The following is a 26,694-nucleotide window of genomic DNA, read 5'->3' on the forward strand; positions in this document are numbered from 1 at the left end:
CAGTGACACAGACTCCATCAACATTCGTCTGAGGTTTATTTGACGCTTTACAGCAGATCAACACACATTCAGACTGACTCAGTCACTGCAGGGAATACAGTCATAAATACAGGCTCATATGAGAAGGAATCGAGCGTCTCGTTCAGGCTCGGATCCGCAGGCGTGACCGGTGAAGATCTGGATCTGCGGTGCCGGCCCTGAACCCACAGAGCGGAAGAGCTTTCATGAGCTCATCACTGGATTGGAGCGTCAGACCGTCCAATCAGAGTTCAGGACGCAGGTCCGTCGGCTTCCTCCAGCTCGTCCGTGATCATCAGTGAGAGCTCCGTGAAGCTCGGCCGCTCGTCTGCTTTCTGACAAACACACACACACATTTCAACAGCCTCGTTTTCGTGAGACGAGAGGGAAAACATCGTACACACAGGATACAAAGTTACTACACTTTTTGTTAAATTTCATTCATACGCACGTGAATGTGAATTTCGCTGCATTCTGATGTTCACGTTTAGTGAACTTTGACCTGTAACTTCACATCAGGTGACGACGTGGCTAAAAGTGTTCACGCCATATCGAAATGACAAGATACCAACTTGAAAAAAAGCGTTCATGTCCTCGTAGAACTCGTAAACTAGGATCTTTCTGAGAGCTACGTGACCGCTGCACCTCACATGGAACCAGAGAAAAATGGCGGCGCTTCCAGTAGTAAAATGTAATTAAGTAATTATTTAGTAATATTTGTTTTAAAATTTGTGTAATTTACTTTTTCCAATGCAGATGTATTCATACAAAAATAATGTGAACATAAGACATGCAGCACGGAGTTAGATATCTAGGATATACCCGTAATAACAATCTAAAGAAATAATTATAAAGTGTAATAATAATGCATTTGCATTCCAGCTGTTACTTGTATTGTGTTTTACAGCTGCCAGTAACATTTTCTCATGCGGGTTTATTTGTTGACTGTCGCTATAGTAGAGGTTACATGGACTAGTCGACTAACTGATTAGTCGATTTCAATGCTCTGCCGTGATAATTTAAGCTTGACGTTGACTAGTCTTTGGTCCTATAGAGGGCGCAACAGGATAAGAAATCTTTGAAGTCCACATTTATGCTCCGTTTCCAAACAGTTAAAATGACTAATAAATGCATACTCATTCTGTAATTCCTCAATTATATAGCTTAGAAACTGAAATCTTCTAGCATATATTTCTTAGTAAAGGAAACCCACAGCTACTTTATCTGTGTCTGATTTAGAATGAGCAGAAATCTGTTAGAAATATAACGACCCAAAGACAAAACAACTGATAAAAATGAGCTGTTATAGGAGCAATAGCTATGTGGGCAGCGCTGTGTCGTATGCTATATCTGTGCACAAGTCTTAGCTCAAGGTTCAGGCTTATTTGTGCATTAATGACGTCATCAGCGACTAGTCGACATCAACTCGACTTTCATCACATAAATGTCAACTTAAAAAGAAATCTGAAGTTGTTCAACCCTTTCGCTATAGAAGCGGATAATCTCCAGTCCGAGGACATGAACATCTCTGAATTACGGTAATTACGACATGGCGTGAACGCAGCATTATAGTAGATCGATACGTCATGGTGTGAGCTCTCAGCTGAATTAAAGGTAGGGTAGGCGATTTCGGAGAGGCTAGCAATAGCAAGTAGGGATGCACCGAATGTTCGGCAACCGAAATTATTCAGCCGAAAATAGCAAAAAAAAATCTCTTTCAGTGTTCGCATGAATCAGCAAGGCTGCATTTATCTGTACAGTAAAAAAAATACATAACTGATTTAAGAAGGGGGGTCTCAAAAATGGCCAAAAAATATTATTTTACTAAATTATTAATTTTAAGTTAAACTGTGCTTTGGGATAATGTCTTCTAGAATGTTTATAATGTTCAGTGTTAAATAAGTATTTTTAAATTGTTTTGTAATAGATTTTTTTCTTTGAAAAGCAAGACAAAACAGTAAAAAGCCTTCTGCCTTCTGCCCAGTGTTTCAATTTGTTCAGCTTCGGATTCGGCCAAGGATTTTCATTTCAGTGCATCCCTAATAGCAAGCTAGCTTTGATCCAAGCATAAGATCCCACCTTCCCTGCAAATCATTCTCCAATGGTCAGATTAAATGATGTTTTATTAACAAAGTTCGGGAGCAGCACGTTCAGATAATTAACACAAGTGGAGAGCACTCAGCAATCAATGGTACGAGGTATATATACACTCAGCAGTCTCACCTCATTCCACTGACAGTTTGCAGCATCCCTCCACCACCCCCTCTCCACGCTTCTAGTCCTAAGCACTTACATGGGGGGGGGAGTACTCTGGGTTCGGGCCGAACTCCGAGCTCGGAGCCCTCCCCCCAGACAGCATGCCAAATACGCATTAAAGGCGTAGGACCAAGAAATGTTTGTCCAATCAAAACACTGGGTCCGAGTGTTTTAATTGGCTTTCCTACCTGCCTGTCAACATATGTATTTGCATACCTCTGCGCACCCTGTTCGCTCAGACAGATACGTCATCAGCGCGTTCATACATGCTGTGCAGACAGAGCGAGAATGGCAGACAAACATCAACAACCTAATCTTCCTTCCTGGTATTGTAGTACTTTTACTAACTGTGCCATAAAGTTTTCTCACCGTTGAATGATGCATGATGTAGCCCAGCGCTTCCCAATTCCAGTCTTCGAGCCCCCCGCTCTGCATATTTTACATGTCTTGCTTAGTTAACACACTCGGTTCCGATAACCAGCTCGTTAGAAGAGAGCTATGTGCATGAACTGTGTTCCGATTGACATGCTCCCTACACAGTGTTCATTGCTCCCTACTCCCTGAGCAGGGGAAATCCATTGAAGTTTAGCTAGGTCTGGAATTGGGAACCGCTGATACAGTAATGAGCGTATGCGTTCAGGGGCGTGGCTTTGGATGGCGATTGCAGGGAGGGTGGGACGTTCGCTTTCAGTGCTATCAGGCTAAAGTTAGCATTTTCCAAGATCTCCTACTGCACCTTTAACTCATGTCTCGTTCACCGCTCAGAAAATATTACAGTACAGAGCGCAGAATATTACAATAATAGCTTCCATTCTCGCTCACTCTGCAATAACGTAACGGAACGCACTGACGACGTATCACGTTTGCACGGACATATGCAAATACATACATTAACAGGCAGGTAGGCCAGCCTATCATAGCACTCGGACTGTGGAATCTGATTGGATGAACATTTTATGGTCCTATGCCTTCCACAGATGATATAAATACATATAAGTGCATTTACACCACTTAACTTAATGACTGCTATAGGGATGTGAGGAGACTTTCAACCAGCAGAACAAACAATGCTGAACCAAATCACTGCCTTTAAAAGAATGCAAACTTTAAGTCTGCAGGTCTGCAGTGTTGCAGTAAAAGGGAGTAGAGTACATGTATTTAAATCTTGCATGCATTATATGTTGAATTATGTTTTTGTAAAAGACTCAGCAGCAGAGTGTAACGTCACATTAGGACTAGTGTTTTCAGAAGTCTAGCGTGACCGCGGCGTAACACTCAACGCAAACAAAAACAGTTACCCGAGTCTCCAGCTGGCTGGTAACGTTATTTAGACTGTTTTCAACATAAGAATAATAAAAAAGAGTGATCAATCAAATCAAAGGAATGTGAAAGACACAATTTCTCATGTCCTTCTTCATTTGTAAAGCTGCGTTCACACTAGAGAATGCAAAATCGTCTAAATTACATCTAAAATGTAAAAACATACAAATCTACTCCACTTTCCTGCAGTGCTGCAGTTTTAAATTTGTTGTTTTAATTCAGATAGGAGGTCATGCTGTGACGTATCGATCTGCCGTTGGTCACACAGTATCACGTGATGCGAATTCACAGGCCAGAGTTCACCAAGCTTGAACTTTGCTATGCAGCGAAATGCAAAATATCTTAGAATGGGCTTGTGTTTCTGGTCTAACGCATTCGCATGCGTATGAATGGAAGTCAATGGAACAAAAAGTCTAGTGTGACTGCGGCATTATTATGGTGAAGCGTGTTATCAAATGCAGTGTTGTCAGTTTACCTAAAAGAAGACGAAACTCTTAAAGTCCCCCTGTAGTCAGAAATTGTATCCCTTAAAACTCATCTTTGATCATCAAAATTACATATTTAAATGTTTTTTCTTTTGAAAATAATTTTCTCATACCTTAAAACAGCTTGAATGTAACTCTACACCCTTGCCTCATTTATTATACGTGAATCTATGAATATGTAAATTAGCCCCGCCTCCACTCAGTCACATCAGCCAGGGCCTCCTGATTCACGGATAATAACGGATAAAACGGAAAAAAATGTTTTTAGTAGCGGACAACTACAGTGGATACTGTAACAGTCATTAAAGTTACTCACTTGACGATGTTTTGTCCTCAACATGCCTTGAACACTCGAATGCAGCCAAGTTTGTGATTCTTAATCCGCGGCCGTGAGCACACACTTGTGAAGTGCAGACGCCGATACGGGAGAGGTGGGTCTGACTCCGGGCTACTTTTACACTGTTGCCGCGGGTTATTCTGCAAGTTATCGGTTCTAAATTCACGTTAAACCATGGCTTCATGGGTTTTTTGCTCTATTTTATTTTTGTGCTGATAATCCTATTGGCATATTTTGCATGCAATCTCTATGATCTCTATGCGCGCTTCGTTTGTGTGAATAGAGAGAGGGATATGCTAGAACTCTATCCCTTGACGTGATTGGTTATTGAGTTTTGTGACGTAGCAAACCGAGGCATTTCTGGGTCAGCCTTTGGAAAACTACAGTTTTAAGGAGAAAATACTGAGCAATGGTGTTGATTAATGGATTGGAACATGGTTTGTCTAAAAGCAAATTAAAAATACTACATAGACAAATAAACAACAAAAAACTTGATGTTCACTACAGGGGGACATTAAGCACCACTTGTGTGTGATTTGGAGCAGGTGTATGTTTTGAAAATACAAACACTTTCATGAATAATTTACATCAGAACAAATTAACAAACGATTCCCCCAACAATGCATCCTGCTGGTGTTTCATGAGTGTAAATAGTTAGATTTACTAGATTTACATCACTTCATCATCACCAAACGCGATTTCAGCAACTCTCATCCTAGTAAACAAAATAAGCGTTTCCTAGCAACGGCAAATGCGCTAAACACTGAGACATAACTTTTTAGTTTTAGTTACTTTTTCTTATTTGTAAGTCGCTTTGGACAAAAGCGTCTGCTAAATGACAAAAGTAAGTAAAGTAAATAAATCCTGAACACACACTGAGGTCCCTAATGTCTGTGAGGCTGTGAAGGACTCAGTCGTTACCTCCATCCAGCACATTGTCATGATGCTGTAGATGTGCGGAGCTGCTTTCTGGGGCCGATAGAGCCGGTGTCCCTGTGTGACCATCATCACCACCTCGTGGTTCTGATTGTGTTCGTACGGCATCTTCCCCTCCGTGAAAACCTCCCACATCAGCACACCTGAGGAGCACACCATCATCATCACCATCATCATCATCACCACTATCTTCACCATCATCACATCATCAAAACCATATCACCACCATCAACACATCATCACATCATCACCATCACTTCTTCATCACCATCATCATCACTATAATCATCATCATCATCATCACTATCATCATCATAATCCCCACCACCACCATCATCATCACCATCACTTCATCATCACCATCATCACATCATCATCACCATCACTTCATCATCACCATCATCACATCATCATCACCATCACATCATCATCACCATCACTTCATCATCACCATCACATCATCATCACCATCACATCATCATCACCATCACATCATCATCACCATCACTTCATCACCACCATCACAAGCTGATCTACAGACGCTACTGACCGAACGACCAGACGTCAGATTTGCTGCTGTATTTGCAGAAGTTGAAGACTTCGGGCGCAGACCACTTGACGGGGAACTTGGCTCCGGAGGAACTCCAGTACTGATCATCCAGAACATACCTGCAGGAGAACACAGACATGAAGTCCTAGCGGCGCTAGGGTTTCTTTAGCTACAGTCACAGCACTGTACTGTCGATTTCCACAGACAAGCCTCTGACTAATATACTATATTTTGATTCAATAATATTTATTCTTTCATATTTTGTATTTTGAGGGGAGTTAGGGTTAGGGTTTTTCACTAGACAGTGTTCACCTGTAAATACTTCAGCATTTATATCTATATACTGTAAAATAATACAAATATTAGGAAATCTATTTGGTGACACGGAGTAGTTTTAATGCATTAATTATGCACCTTATTATGCATTGTATGATCTCATGAATAACTGTAACCACAGTTATAATACATTATAACACCGATCTAGTTGTTGTTACACTTTTAAAAAGTATAATTCATTAAAACACACAACAAACAAACTTTCAAAAATTCTACTGCATTTTAACTTTGGTTCAAATTATTTATGAAAAGATATAATGCATTACAATGTACATTAAGAATACCTTTATAATGCATCATAAGCAAAGTTAAGCAGAGTGTTACCAAATATTTCATAATATTTTTAGTGTTTAAGTTAAAAATATAGCAAAGGTATTTAAAATGCAAGTTTTGATATATATTCATTGCGGCTGATTTGTATATTGCACAAAAAAAAACTGCTCTATTTTCCCATTTTCCCATTGATTTCCCATGGTGGTCCGTTTTTGATCATGAAGATCACAAGTATGACCATTTAGAAACCATTTAGTCTTTTCTAATCATGTCTGGGATCTGTTCTGTGATCGTGAGCTGGTCATAATTTGTGAACGTTTCACTCGTGATGCTCAGTGGAGACTGACAGCGTGACACAGATAAACATGAATTATAAAATAGATGTTCAGATACCTGGTCATGCCGAAGTCGGAGACCTTCACCACCAGCGAATTGTTGACCAGGCAGTTTCTGGCCGCCTGAAAAACCCCAGAGAAGTGGAAATAATCGAAGAGGAATCACAGTTACAGTCCAGACACAATCACACACACCGACTCAAAATGACATTCACTGCATATCGTGTTGTTTAACAAGCATCATAACGGTCTGAAGAGCCTCAGGATCCATACAATCAGTCCCTGAGCTTAAACAAGACTCTTCTTCAGTTTATGACTTTAAAACCCTCCGGAGAAATCATTTCTTCTTCTGCAGCAAGTGAAACTGGTATCTCAACTGGTATCTCTTGATTGTTCAACAGTTGTTGCTTAATGTCAAATACAAGCACGACCTATTCAAATATTTGGGGTCAGCAAGAAATTTATACTTTTATTCATCAAGGACACATTAAATTGATCAAAAAAAGACATTTATAATATTACAAAAGATTTTTATTTCAAATAAATCCAATTCCAGAATCGGATACTTAAGGTGCACCCTCTTAATGCGATTATGATGAGATTTTGGCAATATTGCGATTTAAACTTCACCTGATGTAAACGCAAAACTTCGATCTAAATAATGCGATTAAGTTCATAATCGCAGCAAGCATAATCGTATTAACATAGGTGGCGTACGCCGATTTCATACGAAATATACAGGCGTGTAAACAGCTTAAATCGCAGTATTGCCGCTCTGACCAAAGTGCGCATGTGCTCATGATGTACATGAATGACGGGACGCGCTCCTGTAATAATACCAAAGTCATATAGTCTTTGATAATACGCAGATTAGAAACGATGGAGGGGAAGAAAACATCGCACTTCTGGGGAAAACCCAACTCGCTGCCACCAGTCTCTGTTCCTTACCCTCATCCAGAAACAGCGAGAACGTGACGGCAGCGTATAGGCAAACAAATTCCATCACATTTCTATGGCGTCGAAAAAGCGTGGAATACAGTCATACAAAATCAAGTAAGTAAATTAAAACGGCGGCCAGTAAACACACCTGCTCTTTCTGAGTCCATCATTTGTGCTGTGCAATGGGGTATGTGAATAATGGCAGAAAAAAAAATTACCACAATTCTTAGCGAATAATAAGAATAATGTAAACGGCATAAACGGGAGTAAGAGCTTTGCTCATGACATGTAAATATCATAACGCGATTACGTCCTTACTCAAATTATTGGAAATAATCGCATTATTTATGTGCATTTAAACGTAGTCACTGATTCATCCAGTAATGAAACAAGTCAATCTTCAGTGAGTCATTGAACCATTCATAAATTCCATGAGATTTTTAGTTGTCTAATATTTTTATTTTATTGTGAGACAACTACAACCTACATTAAAAAACGTCTCAATTTATCCAGAATCGTGCGGCTCTATTTCGCACACATACAGCTCTTAATCGATTCCAGTTTTTATGTAGATGCTGGTTTTTATTCATGGTATTCAGCAGCTTTTAAATGTTTTGTAAAAAGAGACACAGAATTTGCATTGTTAAAAGCGCTATACAAATAATATTGACTTGACAGAATAAATGTGTGTGATACCTAAATATTTGAAAAAAATTTTAACCACATTGGAATTGAAACGGAGAATCGATAAGAATCGGAACTGGAATTGATCAAATTCAAACGATACCAACCCTACTGTTTTTATGGGTTTTTTTGGTCAAATGTGCGTGTGTTTTCTGACCAGGTCTCTGTGGATGAAGCCGTTCTGCTCTAGATGCTGCATTCCCTGGCTGACGTCGTGGCAGATTCCCAGCAGGTGCTGCGATCCTAGCTTTCCTCTGCGCTGACGCAGATAGTTGAGCAGGCAGCCCAGCTCCATGAACTCCGTCACCAGGTAAATGGGCTTCTGCTGCGTGCAAACACCGTACAGCTGCACTAGGTTCCGGTGAGACAGGTTCCTGAGAGCACAGGACAGACGTGAGGAACATCTGCAAACGTCTGCCCTACAGTGATGTTCATGTGTGTGTGTGTGTAAGACGCCTACATCATGATCTTGGCTTCCTCTATGAAATCATCTTCACTCATGGCTCCTTCCCTTATGGTTTTAATGGCCACTTTATGCTGCGCTCTCCATTTTCCCAGCCGCACCACTCCAAACTGACCGCTGCCCAGCTCCTTCATGAAGGTCAGCTCAGACGGATTGATCTCCCATTTATCTGCACACAAACATCATGCGGTTTCTTCACACATCACACCATCATCATGCTCTCAAATGCCTTCGACAGTCAAACTCCTTTCCCTGAAACGTCAAGCTTCAATAATTTAGTAACACATTCACAAGCTCGTTGTCCTCCGATGTCGGTTAACAATCACATGACATGAAGGTTAACAAATATATTACAACCCAAATTCCGGAAATGTTAGGACGTTTTTTAAATTTGAATAAAATGAAAACTAAAAGACTTTCAAATCAGAGACTCCCAGAAGTAAAGATGGGCAGAGGCTCTCCATTCTGTGAAAGAGTGCGTAAAAAGGTTGTGGAATACTTTAAAAACAACGTTCCTCAACGTCAAATTGCAAAGGCAAATCTCATCATCTACAGTGCATAACATCATCAAAAGATTCAGAGAAACTGAAGAAATCTCTGTGTGTAAGGGTCAAGACCGAAGACCTTTGTTGGATGCCCGTGGTCTTCGGGCCCTCAGACACACTGCATCACTCATCGACATGATTCTGTCATTGACATTACTAAATGGGCCCAGGAATACTTCCAGAAACCACTGTCGGTAAACACAATCCGCCGTGCCATCTGCAGATACCAACTAAAGCTCTATCATGCAAAAAGGAAGCCATATGTGAACATGGTCCAGAAGCGCCGTCGTGTCCTGTGGTCCAACGCTCATTTAAAATGGACTGTTTCAAAGTAGAAAAGTGTTCTATGGTCAGACGAGTCCAGATTTGACATTCTTGTTGGAAATCACGGATGCCATGTCCTCCAAGCTAAAGAGGAGGGAGACCTTCCAGTGTGTTATCTGCGTTCAGTTCAAAAGCCAGCGTCTCTGATGGTATGGGGGTGCATAAGTGCATACAGTATGGGCAACTTGTATGTTTTGGAAGGCTCTATGAAGTCGTGACGTATTGTCAAGTATGGTGACCCATACTCGAAATTGGTGCTCTGCGTTCAACCCATCCAAGTGCACACACACAGCAGTGAGTAGTGAACAAATGCACACACACACACACACACACACACACACAGCAGTGAACACACACACACCGTGAACACACACCCGGAGCAGTGGGCAGCCATGCTGCAGCGCCCGGGGAGCAGTTGGGGGTTCGGTGCCTTGCTCAAGGGCACCTCAGTCGTGGTATTGAGGGTGGAGAGAGCGCTGGACATTCACTCCCCCCACCTACAATCCCTGCCGGCTGGAGACTCGAACCCACAACCTTTGGATTACGAGTCCGACTCTCTAACCATTAGGCCATGACTTCCCCACTGAATGCTGAAAGGTATATAAAGGTTTTAGAGCAACATATGCTCCCCTCCAGATGACGTGTATTTCAGCAGGACAATGCAAAACCACATACTGCAGCTATTACAACAGCGTGGCTTCGTAGCAGAAGAGTCCGGGTGCTGAATTGGCCTGCCTGCAGTCCCAATCTTTCACCTATAGAGAACATTTGGTGCATCATTAAATGAAAAATACGTCAAAGACGACCACAAACTCTTCAGCAGCTGGAAACCTATATCAGGCAAGAATGAGACCAAATTCCAACACCAAAACTCCAGAAACTCATAACCTCGATGCCCAGACGTCTTCAAACTGTTTTGAAAAGAAGAGGAGATGCTACACCACGATAAACATGCCCCCGTCCCAACTATTTTGAGACCTGTAGCAGGCATCAAATTTGAAATGAGCTCATTTTGTGCATTAAATTGTAAAATTTCTCAGTTTAAACATTTGTTATCTATGTTATATTGTGAATAAAATATTGGCTCATGTGATTTGAAAGTCTTTTAGTTTTCATTTTATTCTAATTTAAAAAATGTCCCAACATTTCCGGAATTTGGGTTGTATTTCATCTTTTTAGTAAGTGTTTATAGCTCAAGTTTATAGCTTTTTTATTTCATTTCCTGAAAGCAGCATGGTAACAGCATTTAAACAATAAACACAATACAAAAACACATTATAACACACATAAACACAACATTTAACCCTCTGGTGCTCTGTGGTCATTTTTGACTGAAAATAATAATTTAACTTCATCAGAACGGTTGGAAACTTGGTAAAGCTTTTAGCACTTGCTATGTCAACACAAACAAATGATGGACATGATTCAAAAAGAATAAATGGTCTTGAAAAAGAAAGGCACACTTGTACTGTTCATAGTCAGAAATTATGGCATTAGAAAGGAATGGGAAACAAATTTCACCTAGTGGAAATGTTTGGTTCTGCGCCCATATAAAATCATGTTTTGTGATTATTAACCTCAAATTTGGAACAAAACTTTAGATTTATGGCTTTGATTTACTCTGTTTTAGAGTAAAACTTGTTTTATAACATATTTGAAAATATATATATAAAATCACATCAAATTTTAAACTTTCATTACTTTGAAAAATAAATTACATTTAATATGTAATAAGTGGATCATAACTATTCCATTGTTGACCGCCATGCAAGCAGCACCAGAGGGTTAATACAGTAAACTCCTGGAAACTTTCAGAATTTTAAGAGCTCAGGTGATAAAAGATTTAAATGTTATTTTAAAATGATGTAGTTACATTAATTTTACATTTTAATTATCTAATTAATGCTATGCTATCCATAAACTCACAGCACATCAAGCATGTTTGATGTTTTGAGCTGTTTTTAGACACATATTGTTTTCATTTGTCATAAACAAATGCAACAAATGTTTTTATTTTCAGTCATTTAGTGTGTGATGTTCAGTTTCTCTATGTAACCACTGTCAAACTCAGTAAGAGTGTTGATGGTGTGTTTTCCAGCCGTTAGTGTGTGACTGTGTTACCGTAGCTGAATCCTGCTGTTTTAGGAGCTTCTCTCGTCTGATCGCCGACTGGATGACGGAGCCTGGAAACAAGACCTACACACACACACATTTACACAAAATGTGTCTGCTTTGCCATATCTTACTGCAGAGAAAAATAGGAAATAGTGTGTGTGTGTGTGTGTGCATGCGTGTGTGTGTGTGTGTGTGTGTGCATGCGTGTGCGTGCGTGCGTGTGTGTGCATGCGTGTGCGTGTGTGTGTGTGCATGCGTGTGCGTGTGTGTGTGGGTGTGGTACCTGCGGCGTTGTGTTTGTGGTACTCTATGAGTTCAGGAATGCTGCTGAAGATGTATTTCTCGGCCAGGTAAAACTGTTTTGGTGAGCTGTTTGTTTCTTTAATCTGGTAATGTCTGACTGTAGCTGCTCCGTCCCTGAAAACCAGCAAAGACCATCCCATCACAAACAACACACACCATCAGAACCACATCGTGTGTGTGTGTGTGTGTGTGCCTCACCCTGTGTTCCTGGTGTATAGTGACACAGTGTACGTCCCTGTATTGCTGGACACTCGAACCATAAAACCACCATCTTTAGCCTAAACACACACACATATTAATAAAAAGTGTTTAACACCCATATAGTATTTAACAGTCACACTAATACACACACACACCTCTATCCTGAGCTGCTCTTCAGCTTTGTTGCGATTCACATTTTTACAAAACCATCTGAAACACAAATAAATAAATGAAGTTTAAAATCTGACCATAAAATACAACCCTAACAAAACATACAGCAACATATGAGAAACAAAATATAATAAGTACATGTAGTTAATTAATATTACTCAGTACTTAAATACTAATAATTACACTATAACAAGGACACCTTAAAATAAAGTGTAACTCAAACATTCAACCGCTCATGTTTGGACACACCTGAACATGTCAACAACATCTGAAGATGATGATTCGTGTGAAATCTACACTGAAAGAAATCTGGATTCACTTTGAAAACACTTTCACTCAGAAATACAAAAATAATAATTGCCAAAAATCAGCAAGTAACACAATGACGTGGCTTGACAGAATAAATGAGAGTTGTAGGTAGAAAAACAGAAATAGTATTTTCTTGTAAAACATAACACTAATATTTTTTTTAATTTTGAAAAATATTTTTTTTTTACAGTGTATATGAAGCAGCAGCTCAAATATAATATGATTCCATAACAGTTTCATCACTGCGCTGTTACTGTAATGAAGAATGAGCAGATGCGTCTCTGATTCACTCACATGAACTGCTCCAGCGTGTCTGATTCCTTCTCTGTCACGTAGTTGCTCGGGATGTAGCCCTCATCTCTACAACACACACACACACAGACACACACAACAACAACAATCACACAATGAGTTTAACTGACTGAGATTAAAATCCGACTATTTAGAGAAAATCAGATGAAAATCTGAGGACATTTCAAAACACATTTTTCACTGAAAATCAAGATGTCGGCCGGCTGGACAAATTATGGGAAGATTATAACCATTATCATTATCATTAAATGATGTAAAACGTGTCAGGTCCTGTATGGCCAACCTTCAATAATCTAAACTAAGATGATAAAAACATCACAATAATCCACACCACTCCAGTCCATCAGTTAACAGCAGAAGAGACGGACGGCAGCTCGCGTAAGTGTTTTAAATACTTGGTCGCAGTTCTATTGTTTAAATTATTTACTTGCTGCTAGGAAGGAATAGTTTGTTTCCTACCTATTTCTTTTACTGCATTTTCGTTGAGGTTTTTATGTTTGATTGCACTTACTGGTAATTAGAATAATTTGCGCCTCAGCTGAGAACGAGCCTGTGTGATTGTGCTAAGTGTTAGTTTCGTCTTGAGCTATTAGCAGTCCTACCTTATTGGCTGGGCTGATCAGAAGCCGGCCACAGCTGTTTTCACTCTAGTTTCTTAGACTGTATTTATTTGATGTCAGAGCGGAGGCGTTCAGCCGTCGTGCTCAGTCTCCTCGTGTGAAGACCAACGAGTGTAAAGACAGACGACTTTTTCCTGCGCGACTTTAACCGAGCAACGACACAGAGCGCACACTTAAGTATCGTTTTTATATTCTCTCACACTTTCCTATCCTCTATCCTTCCACGTCTATCATGTGTTTCCAAACCATTCCGGTTCACTCTCAACCTCGCTCTAAAAACACACGCAGAAGGCTACGTAACCCTGCTAAACTGCGCCCTATCTCTACATCTTCCACTGCACCTCTTTCTTTCTCTGTGGGTCTTTGGAATTGCCAGTCAGCACACCTGGTTATCCGATGTTCTTCGAGAGAATCGGACCAAACTCAGAGCGGCAGAGAGAAAATGGCGCAAATCAAACGATCCGTCGGACCTGAACAGGTATCAGTCTTTGCTTTCATCTTTCTCTACTGAAGTCCACACTGCCAAATCCTCACATTTCCACAACAAGATCACCAGCGCTCCAGACATGCGTAATCTCTTCAGAACATTTAATTCTCTCCTCTGTCCCCCTCCTCCACCTCCCACCACTTTGATAACCGCTGATGACTTTGCCACTTTTTTCACAGACAAAACTAGAACAATCAGTAACCAGTTCTCAACTCCGCAGGACCTCCGATCAACCACATCCACCGCTCTAGCTCCCATCTTCTCCTTCTGTCCCCTCACGGAGGCAGAAGTATCCAAACTTCTCCTCTCCAGCCATCCTACAACATGTCCTCTCGACCCAATCCCCGACCCAAAGTGAGCGACGCCTTGTGGTACCATCACAGAGAGGCTCTAAATCACTCTCCAGAACATTCTCGTTCACCATTCCTGGCTGGTGGAATAATCTTCCCACCCCTATCCGGAACGCTGGATCCCTGGCAACCTTCAAGCAACAACTGAAAACTCATCTCTTTCGGCAGTACTGGACGTCATCCTAAACTTTAAAAAAAAAAAAAAAAAACTTACTCTTTCCCTCTATCTTTCTCTCCCTCCCTTACGAGCTTGTACTTATTTGAACAATGACTGAGACTTGGTGTTACGAGCACTTCCTCTGTCTGATTGCCTCTTCAAGATGAATCGCTTCTTGTATTCCCCAATTGTAAGTCGCTTTGGATAAAAGCGTCTGCCAAATGACTAAATGTAAATGTAAATGTAACATCTGGAGAAGACAAAAACTGAAACAAATCCAGTATTAAGACGTTTTTAAATCAAATATGAGACTATAATCCATAATAACGCTTACTTCAGTGAAAAAGTGCATCTCCTGTTTCTCACATCAAAATCCAGCCACATATTTGTTTAGAGCTGTTTTGTCTTGTAAACACTGCTTGATCTGTGCAGATTTCTCTCCTGATTCAGACCAGAACACTTTTTCACTGGAGGAAGAGTTATTATGGATTATGGACTCTATGGTATTTTATTTAAAAACATCTTAATGCTGGATGTGTTTCATCTTTTGTCTTCTCCAGATGTTAACTGATGGACTGGAGTGGTGTGGATTATTGTGATGTTTTTATCAGCTGTTTGGACTCTCATTCTGACGGCACCCATTCACTGCAGAGCATCCATTGCTGAGACACTGATGCAGAGACACATTTCTACAAACCTGATGAAGAAACACACTCATCCTAATCTTGGCCGCTCAAACCTCTGTAAATCCGTGAATCATGCGAGTTCATTGAGATCGCCCCCTAGCGACGAACTATTGAACCAGCGTCTGGTTTTTGCCTGATCTTGGATCACTTTCATCAATTTGTAGACATTTTTAATGAAACATTTGTGTACCCAAAAGGATGAGTAGTAGTTAATAGTATCTTACTGGCCTCTATATACAGTTGCGGTCAAAAGTTTACATCCCCCTTTCAGAATCTGCAAAATGTTAATTATTTTACCAAATTAAGAGGGATCATACAAAATGCATGTTATTGTTTATTTAGTACTGACCTGGATAAGATATTTCACATAAAAGATGTTTACATATAGTCCACAAGAGAAAATAAGTTGAATTTATAAAAATGACCCCGTTCAAAAGTTTACATCCCCTTGATTCTTAATACTGTTACCTGAACGATCCAAAGCTGTTTGTTTTGTTTAGTGATAGTTGTTAATGAGTCCCTTGTTTATTCTGAACAGTTAAACTGCCTGCTGTTCTTCAGAAAAATCCTTCAGCTCCCACAAATTCTTTGGTTTTCCAGCATTTTTGTGTATTTGAACCCTTTCCAACAATGACTGTATAATTTTGAGATTCATCTTTTCACACTGTGGACAACTGAGGGACTCATTTGCAGCTATTACAGAAGAATCAAACGCTCACTGATGCTCCAGAAGGAAAAAACCATGCATTAAGAGCTGGGGCGTGAAAACTTTTGAACAGAATGGAGATGTGTACATTTTTATTTTATTTTGCCCAAGCATCATGTTTTTTTCATTTAGTACTACCCTTCAGAAGCTACGAAGATGTTTCCCAGTAGACAAAATAAGTTAAATTTACCCTGACCTTCAAATTCAAAAAGTGTGTGGAGTTTCAAGCGCCTCGAAACACTGAATCATTTTGCGAAGCAACTGGTTCAGTTGATTCGAAGCTTAGAAAAGGTTGGTTTCTCCCCTCACTAGTAATATCTGCGTTCATTCAGAGCGTCAGACGCACCCGTGTTTGTCCCGCGCTTTGTACCAGTTCATGTCACACTTCTCCACGATCACGTACTCCTCGCCCTTCCTCAGCGTCAAATCATGAGGCTCCAGCCCCTCGAAGTCATACAGAGCGATGACCACTTCCTCTCCAGGGCCCGCCTCTTCCCGTGCAGTCTCGTCTGCGGGTGGAGGGGGTGGTGGGGGCCGTCGTATCTGGGGTAGAAAGACTAATTGGTTACTATTTATTTTGATAGTCCACTTTAGACATTCTACTAACTCTAAGCAACTACGTGTCAGCTAATTCTCCTTCATTTGCAACTACATGTCAGCTAACTCTCAGTAGGGTAGGTTTAGGGTTAGTAGAATAAGTTGACATATGCTTGCAAAGTTTCTCATAGTCAGTCTGTTATATGTTGTGGACCCATAAAAATAAAGTGTTAGCAGATATTAAGCGGACAGTCTTCTAATACTCTAATGACTGCTAGTTGACATGTACTTGCAAAGTTACTTACTGTTAGTAGTGGACTATCGAAATAAAGAGTTGCCAACTAATTAATCGTGTTCAGATGGTTTGATGAAGTAAATGTGTTAGTCTGAGCTCACCGTGCTGCTCTCGTCTCCTGGAAGTCCAGGAAGAGGTTTGCGCGAAACTGTCAGATGAGAAATAAACATTTCTGTGATTGAATGAGGGCTGTTTAATGTCTTAAAAAGTCATCTTCCTGAGGTTTTTTTAGCCACTTCCTGTGGGTAGCGCTAAATTAAAGATTCTCACCAGCTGTGTGACCTCATCCCGTCACGGACCGAATTGTAATGATCCACACAAGGATCAGTGTGCAACACCGGCACATTTCGGTTGGGTTGATAGTGAGAATGTTTAATCAGAGGCTAAACGAATATAAATGAAGTGTGAAGGATCAGGTAGTAACCACCCTGATAGCACACGTACATCTCCGAGACGTCTATTTGATGTCTGCATTTACATCTGCAAGACGTATTTAGGGTGTTTGCTCATCTGCAAGACGTCTATAGGACGTTTCCTTTTAGATGTCAAATAGACGTCTATTAGATGTCTTTAAGATGTTTATGATTTAGAATGTATGTAAAACTGACATCTGAAAGACGTCTGCCAGACGTTTGTAGACAGCAGATGCTTTCCAGATCAAGAGATTTTTAACAGACATCTTGCAGACGTACGTGTGCTATCTGGGCAGCGGCATCTAGCAGAATTGTGAATTTGAGTTTGATAATGCTTCTACAGACCCAAATAAATAAAACGTTGAAAAGATTAAACAAAAGGAAGTAGCGAGCAATCTTTCATCTGTATTACAACATGAAACAGATGAACAAAAACTAAAGAATGGGGGTGGGGCTTGATTCTGTGCACCGTTTGTTAATTGGATGTTGAGATGTGGACCAGTGTTGTTTCAGTATCGTTGGAATATTTTGAATCAGTTTTCATTTTTATATTTTTTGTTGTGTTTTTGTAATTTGTTTTGTAGTTTAAGGGCCAGATTTACTAAACAGGTCACATTAGCGTTAGAGCGCAATTCCATAAAAGCGCTGATGGGAGGGAAAACTCTGCGTGTGATTTACTAACAATGCACACATTAAAGAGCACAGATCATTTCCATAAATGATCCAGCCACAGCCATATCATCCTGCAGCCCAAGACCGGTTGCCCACTGAAGCTAAGCAGGGTTGAGCTGGTCAGTACCTGGATGGGAGACCTCCGGTGAAAACTAGGTTGCTGTCGGAAGAGGTGTTAGTGAGGCCAGCAGGGGGTGCTCACCCTGTGGTCTGTGTGGGTCCTAACACCCCGGTATAGTGACGGGGACACTATGCTGTCAAAAAGCACCGTCTTTCGGATGAGACGTTAAACCGAGGTCCTGACTCTCTGTGGTCATTAAAAATCCCATGGCACTTCTCGTAAAGAGTAGGGGTGTAACCCCGGTGTCCTGGATAAATTCTCTCTACTGGCCCTTGTCTATCATGGCCTCCTAATAATCCCCATACACTTGATTGGCTCTCTCTCTCTCCTCTCCACCTGTAGCTGGTGTGTGGTGAGCGCACTGGGGCCGTTGTACTGTGGCTGCTGTCACATCATCCAGGTGGATGCTGCGCACTGGTGGTGGTTGAGGAGAGACCCCCACATGATTGTAAAGTGCTTTGGGTGTACAGCAATACACAATAAAGCACTATATAAATGCATCATTCATTCATAATGACCAGCGCAATCTACTAATTACTGCCTGCTTTAAGACATGCTTTTTTTTGGCATCAAACAATGGCGCAAATACCAGTAATTTGATGAGCGTGATTCATTTTAATACTCTCCTCCCATATATTTTGCATCTGAAAGGGAAACTCCTGTAAATGCATATTCAATGAGATCAGGTGCAAAAATAACTGTCCATGCCCTTTCAGCGCAATTATTATTCACTGCGCGTCTTTAGTAAATCCTGACAGAACTATTTTAACGCCAAAAGACGCTTTGAGCTGGCGCAAGCTGATGGTAAATCTGTCCCTTAAAGGTGTTGTAAGTTTTTGACTCTACTAAAGTATAAAAATACCATAATATTTGCAGATATTTAAGAAACATGCTTAGTTAACATACTTGTTTATCTGAAAAACAAATGCTACAGTCAGTTATTCTCCTTTGAAAATGTGCGTTCCGGGCCGGAATGTCTGTCTCTGTTTTGGTTTGAGAAACCCGGCCACTGCCAGTTTACCCAATTGTATTTTATTTTACTTCAGTTAATGTTTATTTTATTTCATTAACAACATTTGCATGGTTTTAATTTTAGTTTTGTTAACTATAACAGCCCTGATGTGGGCATGGCTCTAAGAAATAGAGGCGGATCTAAATGTGAGCTTGCAGTGGATTTTAATAAAGGAGTTTAAAAAACACTAAATGATTGGAGAAACTCTGCATATGATACCAGAGAGAAAAAGATCCAGTTATGACATACTGATTAAACATTAAACAAAAAAAGTTAATATGTATGGATGATTCATTTACAATAAGATCATTTTACATGCAACACACATTTAGAAAATAAATAAACATATAATTTTAAACATGTTATTACAGTTTTTTCCAGCTGCTTACACACTAAATCTTCACTTGTCACACAGTTTCTGAAAGCTGTCACTCAAACAGCAGAAGCACACACCACATCTACAAAACCAGACACTAATTCTCAGCCTTTGACTCAGTTTCAATTTCATAAAACACTTTTTGCAAAACACAACACACAGTTCTCTATGTAACATACAAAAATCTAACAGGAATTAATATTATGGCAAAGGTGTTTGCAAATGTTTGCTTTTGAGATGTGCTTGTGATATTTTGAATGCGAATGAGATGTGAGGCATTTTGCATTTTGTGTGCAATTCTTAGATTTGTGCGTAAAGTTTTGAAAATGTGTGTAAGCAGTTGGAAATAAAAACGGCAAAATACTTGGTAGTTATGCTGCTTCTGCATTAATTTTAGAGATCCAGTGTGTAAGCTGTGATGGATGGGTTCATATGTTGTGTATTGTGAGCTCTGCTGGAAACACTGAAGGAGTCTTACTGTCTCCAAACAGGTTGTAGCCCTCGCAGCCCGGGGCCAGTTTATCCAGCTGTCTGCAGCACAGCCACTCGCCCTCCTGCCAGAACTGAGGGTGGAACTTCGCTGCGATCTGAACATTATTCTTGATCTCTGCAGGACAAAACACGCCAGAAACACGTCACATCGTCACACCATCTACAGCTCGACCCAACACACACACACACACACACACACACACACACACACTCTCATGACTGTCAGTCTGCTCACAGCCAAACCACCACAGTCATTTAATCATGTGACACACATCAGCATCGGCACATTAGCTAATATTAGGCCCCTTTTGCATATTAATGTGTGTGTGTGTTACAGCGGTGGCCAAAATGATTAGAACACTAGTATTTTCAGCAGCTAAAAATGGTTTTAAGTCAGATATTTGTATCTTCTACTGTAGTGTGTCAGTAGGAAATATCAGTTTACATTTCCAAACATTCATTTAGCTATTATTGTAATAATTCAGTGAAATTTTTGTGCTCCACACAGAGATCTGATCTGATCATCATCCAGTCTGTCTGGAATGAAACAGAACAAACTGAGACTAAATACAGAAGAACTGTGTTTGCAAGTAGCTTTCTTGAAGTAGAGACAGAGAGTTCTTCTGGATTTATTCTGTCTCAGTTTGTTCTGTTTCCAGACAGACTGGATGATGATCAAATAAGACACAAATCTCTCTGGATTATTAATATTAATGGCTAAATGAATGTTTGGAAATGTAAACTGATATTTCCTACTGACACACTACAGCAAAAGATACAAATAACTGACTTCAAACCATTTTTAGCTGCTGATATACTAGTGTTCTAATCATTTTGGCCAGCGCTGTATATGATGTAGATGTTTATGAGCACACATGTATGCAATGTATGTCAATAAGCTCTCGCATATATACACATGACACTCAAAACCACTGAAACCTCTGAAGAAACAGTCACACTACCACAGCGAAGTACTAACACACTGACGAGAATGAAGAGGCACGTATGCATATTCACAGGAGTTCAGAAACTTTCCATTACATACAGTGTCTTCACAAAATAAGAATGATTTTTCAGATGATATATATATATATATATATATATATATATATCTCCATCAGCTTTAATGAACTAATCAAAATAACAAAAGCAGTCAAATGTCAAAAGTTTTCAGAATGCATAATTGTTTTTTTACTTACATTATGCAAAAGAGTGGAAAAAGTAGAAATCAGGGTTAAATAATGGGCTGAGAACTGAACAAAAGGTAGTACTGTGGCTCAGATTGAGACAGGAACCACGTGTTTGCGTTTTTTTCTGCAGATTAAGCGAAACTGCAAGACTTCCTCACCACAAAAATGCTTGTCAAAAGCAAAAATCCTATAAAATGCATCCTATTTAGTGAGAAAGTGTGACATAAAATAGCAAAACATGCATTATATATATATATATTTATATACAGTGCCCTCCATAAGTATTGGAACAGTAAAGACAAAAGTGCTCTGTTGGCTGTGGAGTCAAGACATTTACAAATATGATTAAAAGATGAATATGAGACAAAACTACAGAATGTCACATTTTATTATTAGCCGTTTCAACACATAGATGTTTTACCAAATAAAAAGAACAGCACTTTTAGAGTTCATCCCTCTATCTGATGTGAGCATAAGTATTGGAGCAGTTGCCTCACAGGTCTTTCTAAGTGATCAGCTGTGTCCTGTTGCATTAATTCTTCAGATATTAAAAGCAGGGAATGTGTCGTATCAGTTATATCCATTACTTCTGTATTCTGAATCTTGCATTCGATGATGACACACAAACCAGGATGAAGATGAGGGAGCTGACTTTGAGAGAAAAGCAAGCAATTTGGATGCTAAAAGAAAAGAGGAAGTCAGTTAGAGCTCTAGCAAAAACAAAGGGCATGGAGAAATCAAGAGTTTGGAAACCACCAGCTACACCAACAACGACCTGATCGGCTGAGAAAACAACAGTAGTTGATGACAGACAAATCATAAAAGCTGTGAAAATGAATCCTAAAAGATGTGTCTGTAAAATCAGCAACAACTTCCAGAAAGCTGGGTGATGCTCTGACAATCTACTGTCCTCAGGAGACTTTGACACAGAATTACAGATGCTACACAGCAAGATGCAAACCTCTGACCAGCACCAAACATAGAAAGACAAGATTAGAGTTTGCAAAAAAGCACAAAGATGAGCCAGAAGAGTTTTGGAACTGTGTTTATGGACCGATGAGACAAAGATGAACCTTTATCTAAGTGATGGGAAGCAAAAATGTGGAGAAAAAAGGGAACTGCAATGATCCCAAGCATCCAGCCTCATCTGTAAAGCATGGTGGAGGTGGTGTCATGGCATGGGCATGCATGGCTGTCTCTGGAACAGGCCCTCTCAACTTTACTGATGACTTAATGTATGATGACAGTAGCAGAATGAATTTGGAAGGGTACAAAACCATCTTGCCTACCAATATTCAAGAAAATGCCACCAGATTCATTGGGAAGTGCTTCATATTGCATCAGGACAATGACCCAAAACACCCTGCCGGTTCAGTCAAGGAGTTTATAAGAGCAAAGAAATGGAAAGTCTTAGATTGCCCAAATCAGTCTCCAGATTTAAATCTGATTGAACATGAATTTCAGCAGCTGAAGAGGAGAGGAAAGGCAGAAACTCCCCAAAACAAGCAACAATTGGGATTGGCTGCATTAAAGGCTGGGAAAAGTATTTCAAAGGATGAGAGCAAGAGTCTGGTGATGTCTATGGGTCACAGACTCACTGCTGTGATTGTGTGCAAGGATCTGCAACTAAATAATAGCTTTTCATCTTTTATATCTGCCTTATGTTCAACTGTCCCAATACTTATGCTCACATCAATGAGTGGGATGAACTCTAAAAGTGCTGTTCTTTTTATTTGGTAAAACATGTATGTGTTGAAACGGCTAATAATAAAATGTGGCATTCTGTAGTTTTGTCTCATATTCATGTTTTAATCATATTTGTAAATGTCTTGACTCCACAGCCAACAGAGCAATTTTCTTTACTGTTCCAATACTTATGGAGGGCACTGTATATATATATATATATATATATTAATAAGCACTCCAGTAAGAAACAAGTATTGGATTTCATTCAGCAGAGATGAAGCAGGGTCATGTGATCAGCCAGAAAACAGAAATTAAATTAAATATGAATCATGAGAATCTCACTGACCTTCCTTGAGGTTCTGGACCCAAATGCTTCGACTCTCATTACTGGGAGCAAAAATATACAGCATGATGGAATCATGAACAACCTGACGAGAGACAAAGAGACTGTTCAGTCCCACACGACTGCTGATGTGTTCATACTCCTACACACTAAAAGCTCACGTCTCGCTGGTAATGAGCAAGTACATACTACTCAATACAGCAGATACGGACATACTATAAACATATGTGACCCTGGAGCACAAAACCAGTCATAAAGGTCAATTTACAAAATTGAGATTTCTACGTCATCTGAAAGCTGAATAAATAATCTTTCCATTGATGTATGGTTTGTTAGGATAGGACAATATTTGTCTGAGATACAACTATTTGAAAATCTGGAATCTGAGGGAGCAAAAAAATCTAAATATTGAGAAAATCTCCTTTAAAGTTGTTCAAATGAAGTTCTTAGCAATGCATATTACTAATCAAAAATGAAGTTTTGATATATTTACGGTAGGAAATTTACTAAATATCTTCATGGAACATGATCTTAATATCCTAATGATTTTTGTCATAAAAGAGAAATGTATAATTTTGATCCATACAATGTATTGTTGGCTATTGCTACAGATATACCTGTGTTACTCATGACTGCTTTTGTGCTGCAGGGACACATATGTCCTCATAACACACTCATCTGGTGTAGAAACAGTTTTCACTCAGAAATTGCTAGTAAATTTCACAGATATTTTATAGTTTTCATTCTGACCTGGAAGGGATATTTGTTCTGGCAGGGGATGACGGTCATGCTGTTCTTCACGATCTCCACACACCTGATCCTCTGCAGATCCACCGAACCCTTCTTGAACCTCTTCTGCAAAACACACAGAGACGTGAAGACGCTGCTAAGTGTGTCGGATGCATGTTATCTTCAACATAAGATTGTCATGTATATCTCGCTCACCTCGGCTCGGAGCTCATAGTAGGTCAGCTTGCTCTTGGTCAGCACAAACACTCTCTCTTTATAGTTGAGCGGAGACGTTCGTTTCTTCTGCTGAGAACGTTTGATCAACGTTTCCTCAAGAATGGGTGTCAGACTCATCTCTGAACGCCCAGAACTGCCATGGACCTTAGGAAGAGACGGACAGAATGACGGCTGAGATCTTCTGCTGACGCTAGTCCGTCTCAAGAGCTGCTTTCTTCAACACTTTCAATTTTCCTAATCGCTTTAGCTCTGTGTGTTGGTATTGGCAAAACCACCAGTTGGTTTATTTTTATTTAACCACAGTCTTTGTGTAAATATGCACAACAAATGATATATCTGAGCTGAAAGATTCACATTTGCAGTAAGTTTATAATGCAGAGGACTCGAGTCCTAAATCTTAAGGAGTATCAAAGTAAATATAGGGCACATACTTTAAGAATTTCCTTAATTATCATTTGCATTTGGGTCTTTCCGTGTGTCAAATCAACCACATTTCAGAAGCGTCCCCAGCTCAAATTTTTGATTTTGCTAATATTTTTCCTGAAGAAAGATAGACATGTATAGTGAAGAAAGCCAACATATGAAATGTCATGGATTAATATTTTCTGAGTAATCCACTATTTTTTCAGAGCCAAATTACAGGGGGTTAAAATGACTTCAGAAAGATGGCAGCCTCATAATATTACTTTCAGACAGAGATTAGTAGGTTTGTTAGTAAAATCGGTTGACTTTAGCAATCTTTGTTGCATTATGTGCCAATGGTGACAGTTAAAAAATGGGGAAACAACACTTTTCAAGTTTTTTCTCCAAAGTTGGCATGTCTGTAACTCAAGAAGTATTAAAGATATGCCCTTTTAGATATTGGGTCTTAACAAACTTTCCTTTTGGCATCTTCATTTTTAAGGCCCTATATGGTCTGGTTCCAGAGATATTGCAATTTCAATATGGCTCCAGGTGTAAATCGTTAAATTGTACACATTTTCAATCATCAAAAACCAAATGTGCGTCTCTCTGCAAAAAAATTATGCTTATTCTTTTTTTTTTTTCTTTAAAGAGGAATGTCTGAAGAACAAATAATGTTGAAACCAGAGATGTATCTTGTTTCCTTCTGTCAAAACAACTGCACTGAACATTTTGCCCCCCCTCTACAAAAAAGTGGATTACTCAGTAAATACAACGCCTCTGTACTTCTGATTTCTCCCAATATGAGGACAGGAGACTTGTCAGTCAATAAATGGTAACACAAAGTAACTGGCTTTACTTTTTTGAAAAAGTAACTCTGATATTTTGTTGTAAATTAAAAAGTAATGCGTTAGTTTACTAGTTACTTGAAAAAAGTAATCTGATTACGTATCTCGCGTTACTTGTCATGCGTTACCCCCAACACTGTATATTAGTATTGCAAAACTGCCAGTTTTTATTTTTGCTTGGATTAACCACAGCGGCCGGATCTATAGAGCACATGGACATACACACTAGACTTTCTTTTACTCCAGTCCAAATGCCAGTATCAAATCCCTCAAAAGTTCACTTTTAGGGTCACATTAGGAAGAGTTCAAGTCCTAAATTTAATCTTCAGCACATTGTCAAAAACTATATAATGACCATTTCATAGTGACTAATGATTTAAACAGGTTTTATTATGACTTCACTTCAGTATAACACTAAAACATCAGCACTAAATGAATAAATCACACATGAGGCGAATGATCCCGCTGACAGCAGTTATGACATTCAGATTAAATATGAATTTACATGAATCATGCTTCATTCAGCCTACTGTTTGTTTGTTTTTGTTTGATTGTTGAACAGAAACTCAAATAACCGCAGATAAACTCCTTTCACACACATCTGAACTTTCATTTCCACATTAAACTCCAGCAGAGATCGAGGAATAAATGCCACGCTTTATTTGACGCGCGACTCGAACTCGGTCCGAAAAGCAATAAACATTATAAGATTTCTTACCTCGCACACAGTTTTTCCGCGTATAGACGTGTGTGTGTGTGAGTGTGTGTGTGTGTGAGTGTGTGTGTGTGTGTGTGTGTGTGCGTTCAGTGATCATCAGGAAATATGAATCAAGGAAGTCCAGAGACTCACTTATGTCTGTTTTTATTCATCTCAGTGCTTATATGTGACACACATGATACCTGATTCTTCACTGTTTTGTTGATAGTGAACATCGGAGTTTAACAGTTAATCTGACAGCTGATGCACGGGTTAATTTGACAGACCGACGGATGACGTAATTTCCCTCGGGCCACACGCTCGTGCTAGTGTGTGTGTGTTTCCTCTTTATTTCTGTATTTCTGTAGCTGCTCTTAAATGTATCTGTACAGTAATTTCTGTCTACACACAAAGTTCTTCTTCTTC

The 26,694-nt window shown here is 39.6% G+C and overlaps 1 protein-coding gene across 2 annotated transcripts; it reads right to left on the bottom strand.

Moving 5' to 3' along the window:
- Positions 1-26,411, bottom strand: LOC306860314 (tyrosine-protein kinase Tec-like). Of its 2 annotated transcripts, none has more exons than XM_079401949.1 (18): positions 26,290-26,411; positions 24,301-24,465; positions 24,106-24,210; positions 23,359-23,440; positions 20,123-20,251; positions 17,152-17,198; positions 16,565-16,761; positions 13,195-13,260; positions 12,576-12,630; positions 12,418-12,497; positions 12,200-12,333; positions 11,923-11,997; positions 8,930-9,101; positions 8,627-8,843; positions 6,905-6,969; positions 5,903-6,021; positions 5,338-5,495; positions 1-353 (listed from the first exon to the last, which is right to left on the bottom strand). In XM_079401949.1, the coding sequence occupies exons 2-18, from the start codon at positions 24,436-24,438 to the stop codon at positions 270-272; spliced, it is 1,923 nt and encodes a 640-aa protein (XP_079258075.1). In that variant the 5' UTR covers positions 24,439-24,465; positions 26,290-26,411; the 3' UTR covers positions 1-269. The 2 variants fall into 2 exon arrangements, 1 of the variants encoding a protein (XP_079258075.1); XR_013783373.1 differs by lacking the exon at positions 1-353 and adding an exon at positions 4,070-4,099 and having other exon boundaries at positions 4,193-5,495.
- Between the last annotated feature and the right edge of the window lie 283 nt (positions 26,412-26,694).

The sequence above is a fragment of the Barbus barbus genome, assembly GCF_936440315.1.
Source record: "Barbus barbus genome assembly, chromosome: 41".
NCBI classification, from domain to species: domain Eukaryota; kingdom Metazoa; phylum Chordata; class Actinopteri; order Cypriniformes; family Cyprinidae; genus Barbus; species Barbus barbus.

What these genes read in the sequence shown, in the direction of transcription:
- LOC306860314 (XM_079401949.1), bottom strand. Translation starts at nt 24,438, where the DNA reads ATGAGTCTGACACCCATTCTTGAGGAAACGTTGATCAAACGTTCTCAG. An exon ending in CCACAAACACAACGCCGCAG is followed by an intron (nt 11,998 to 12,199) that starts GTACCACACCCA and finishes GTGTGTGTGTAG; the next exon opens with GTCTTGTTTCCAGGCTCCGT. An exon ending in GCTTCATCCACAGAGACCTG is followed by an intron (nt 6,970 to 8,626) that starts GTCAGAAAACAC and finishes GGGGTTTTTCAG; the next exon opens with GCGGCCAGAAACTGCCTGGT.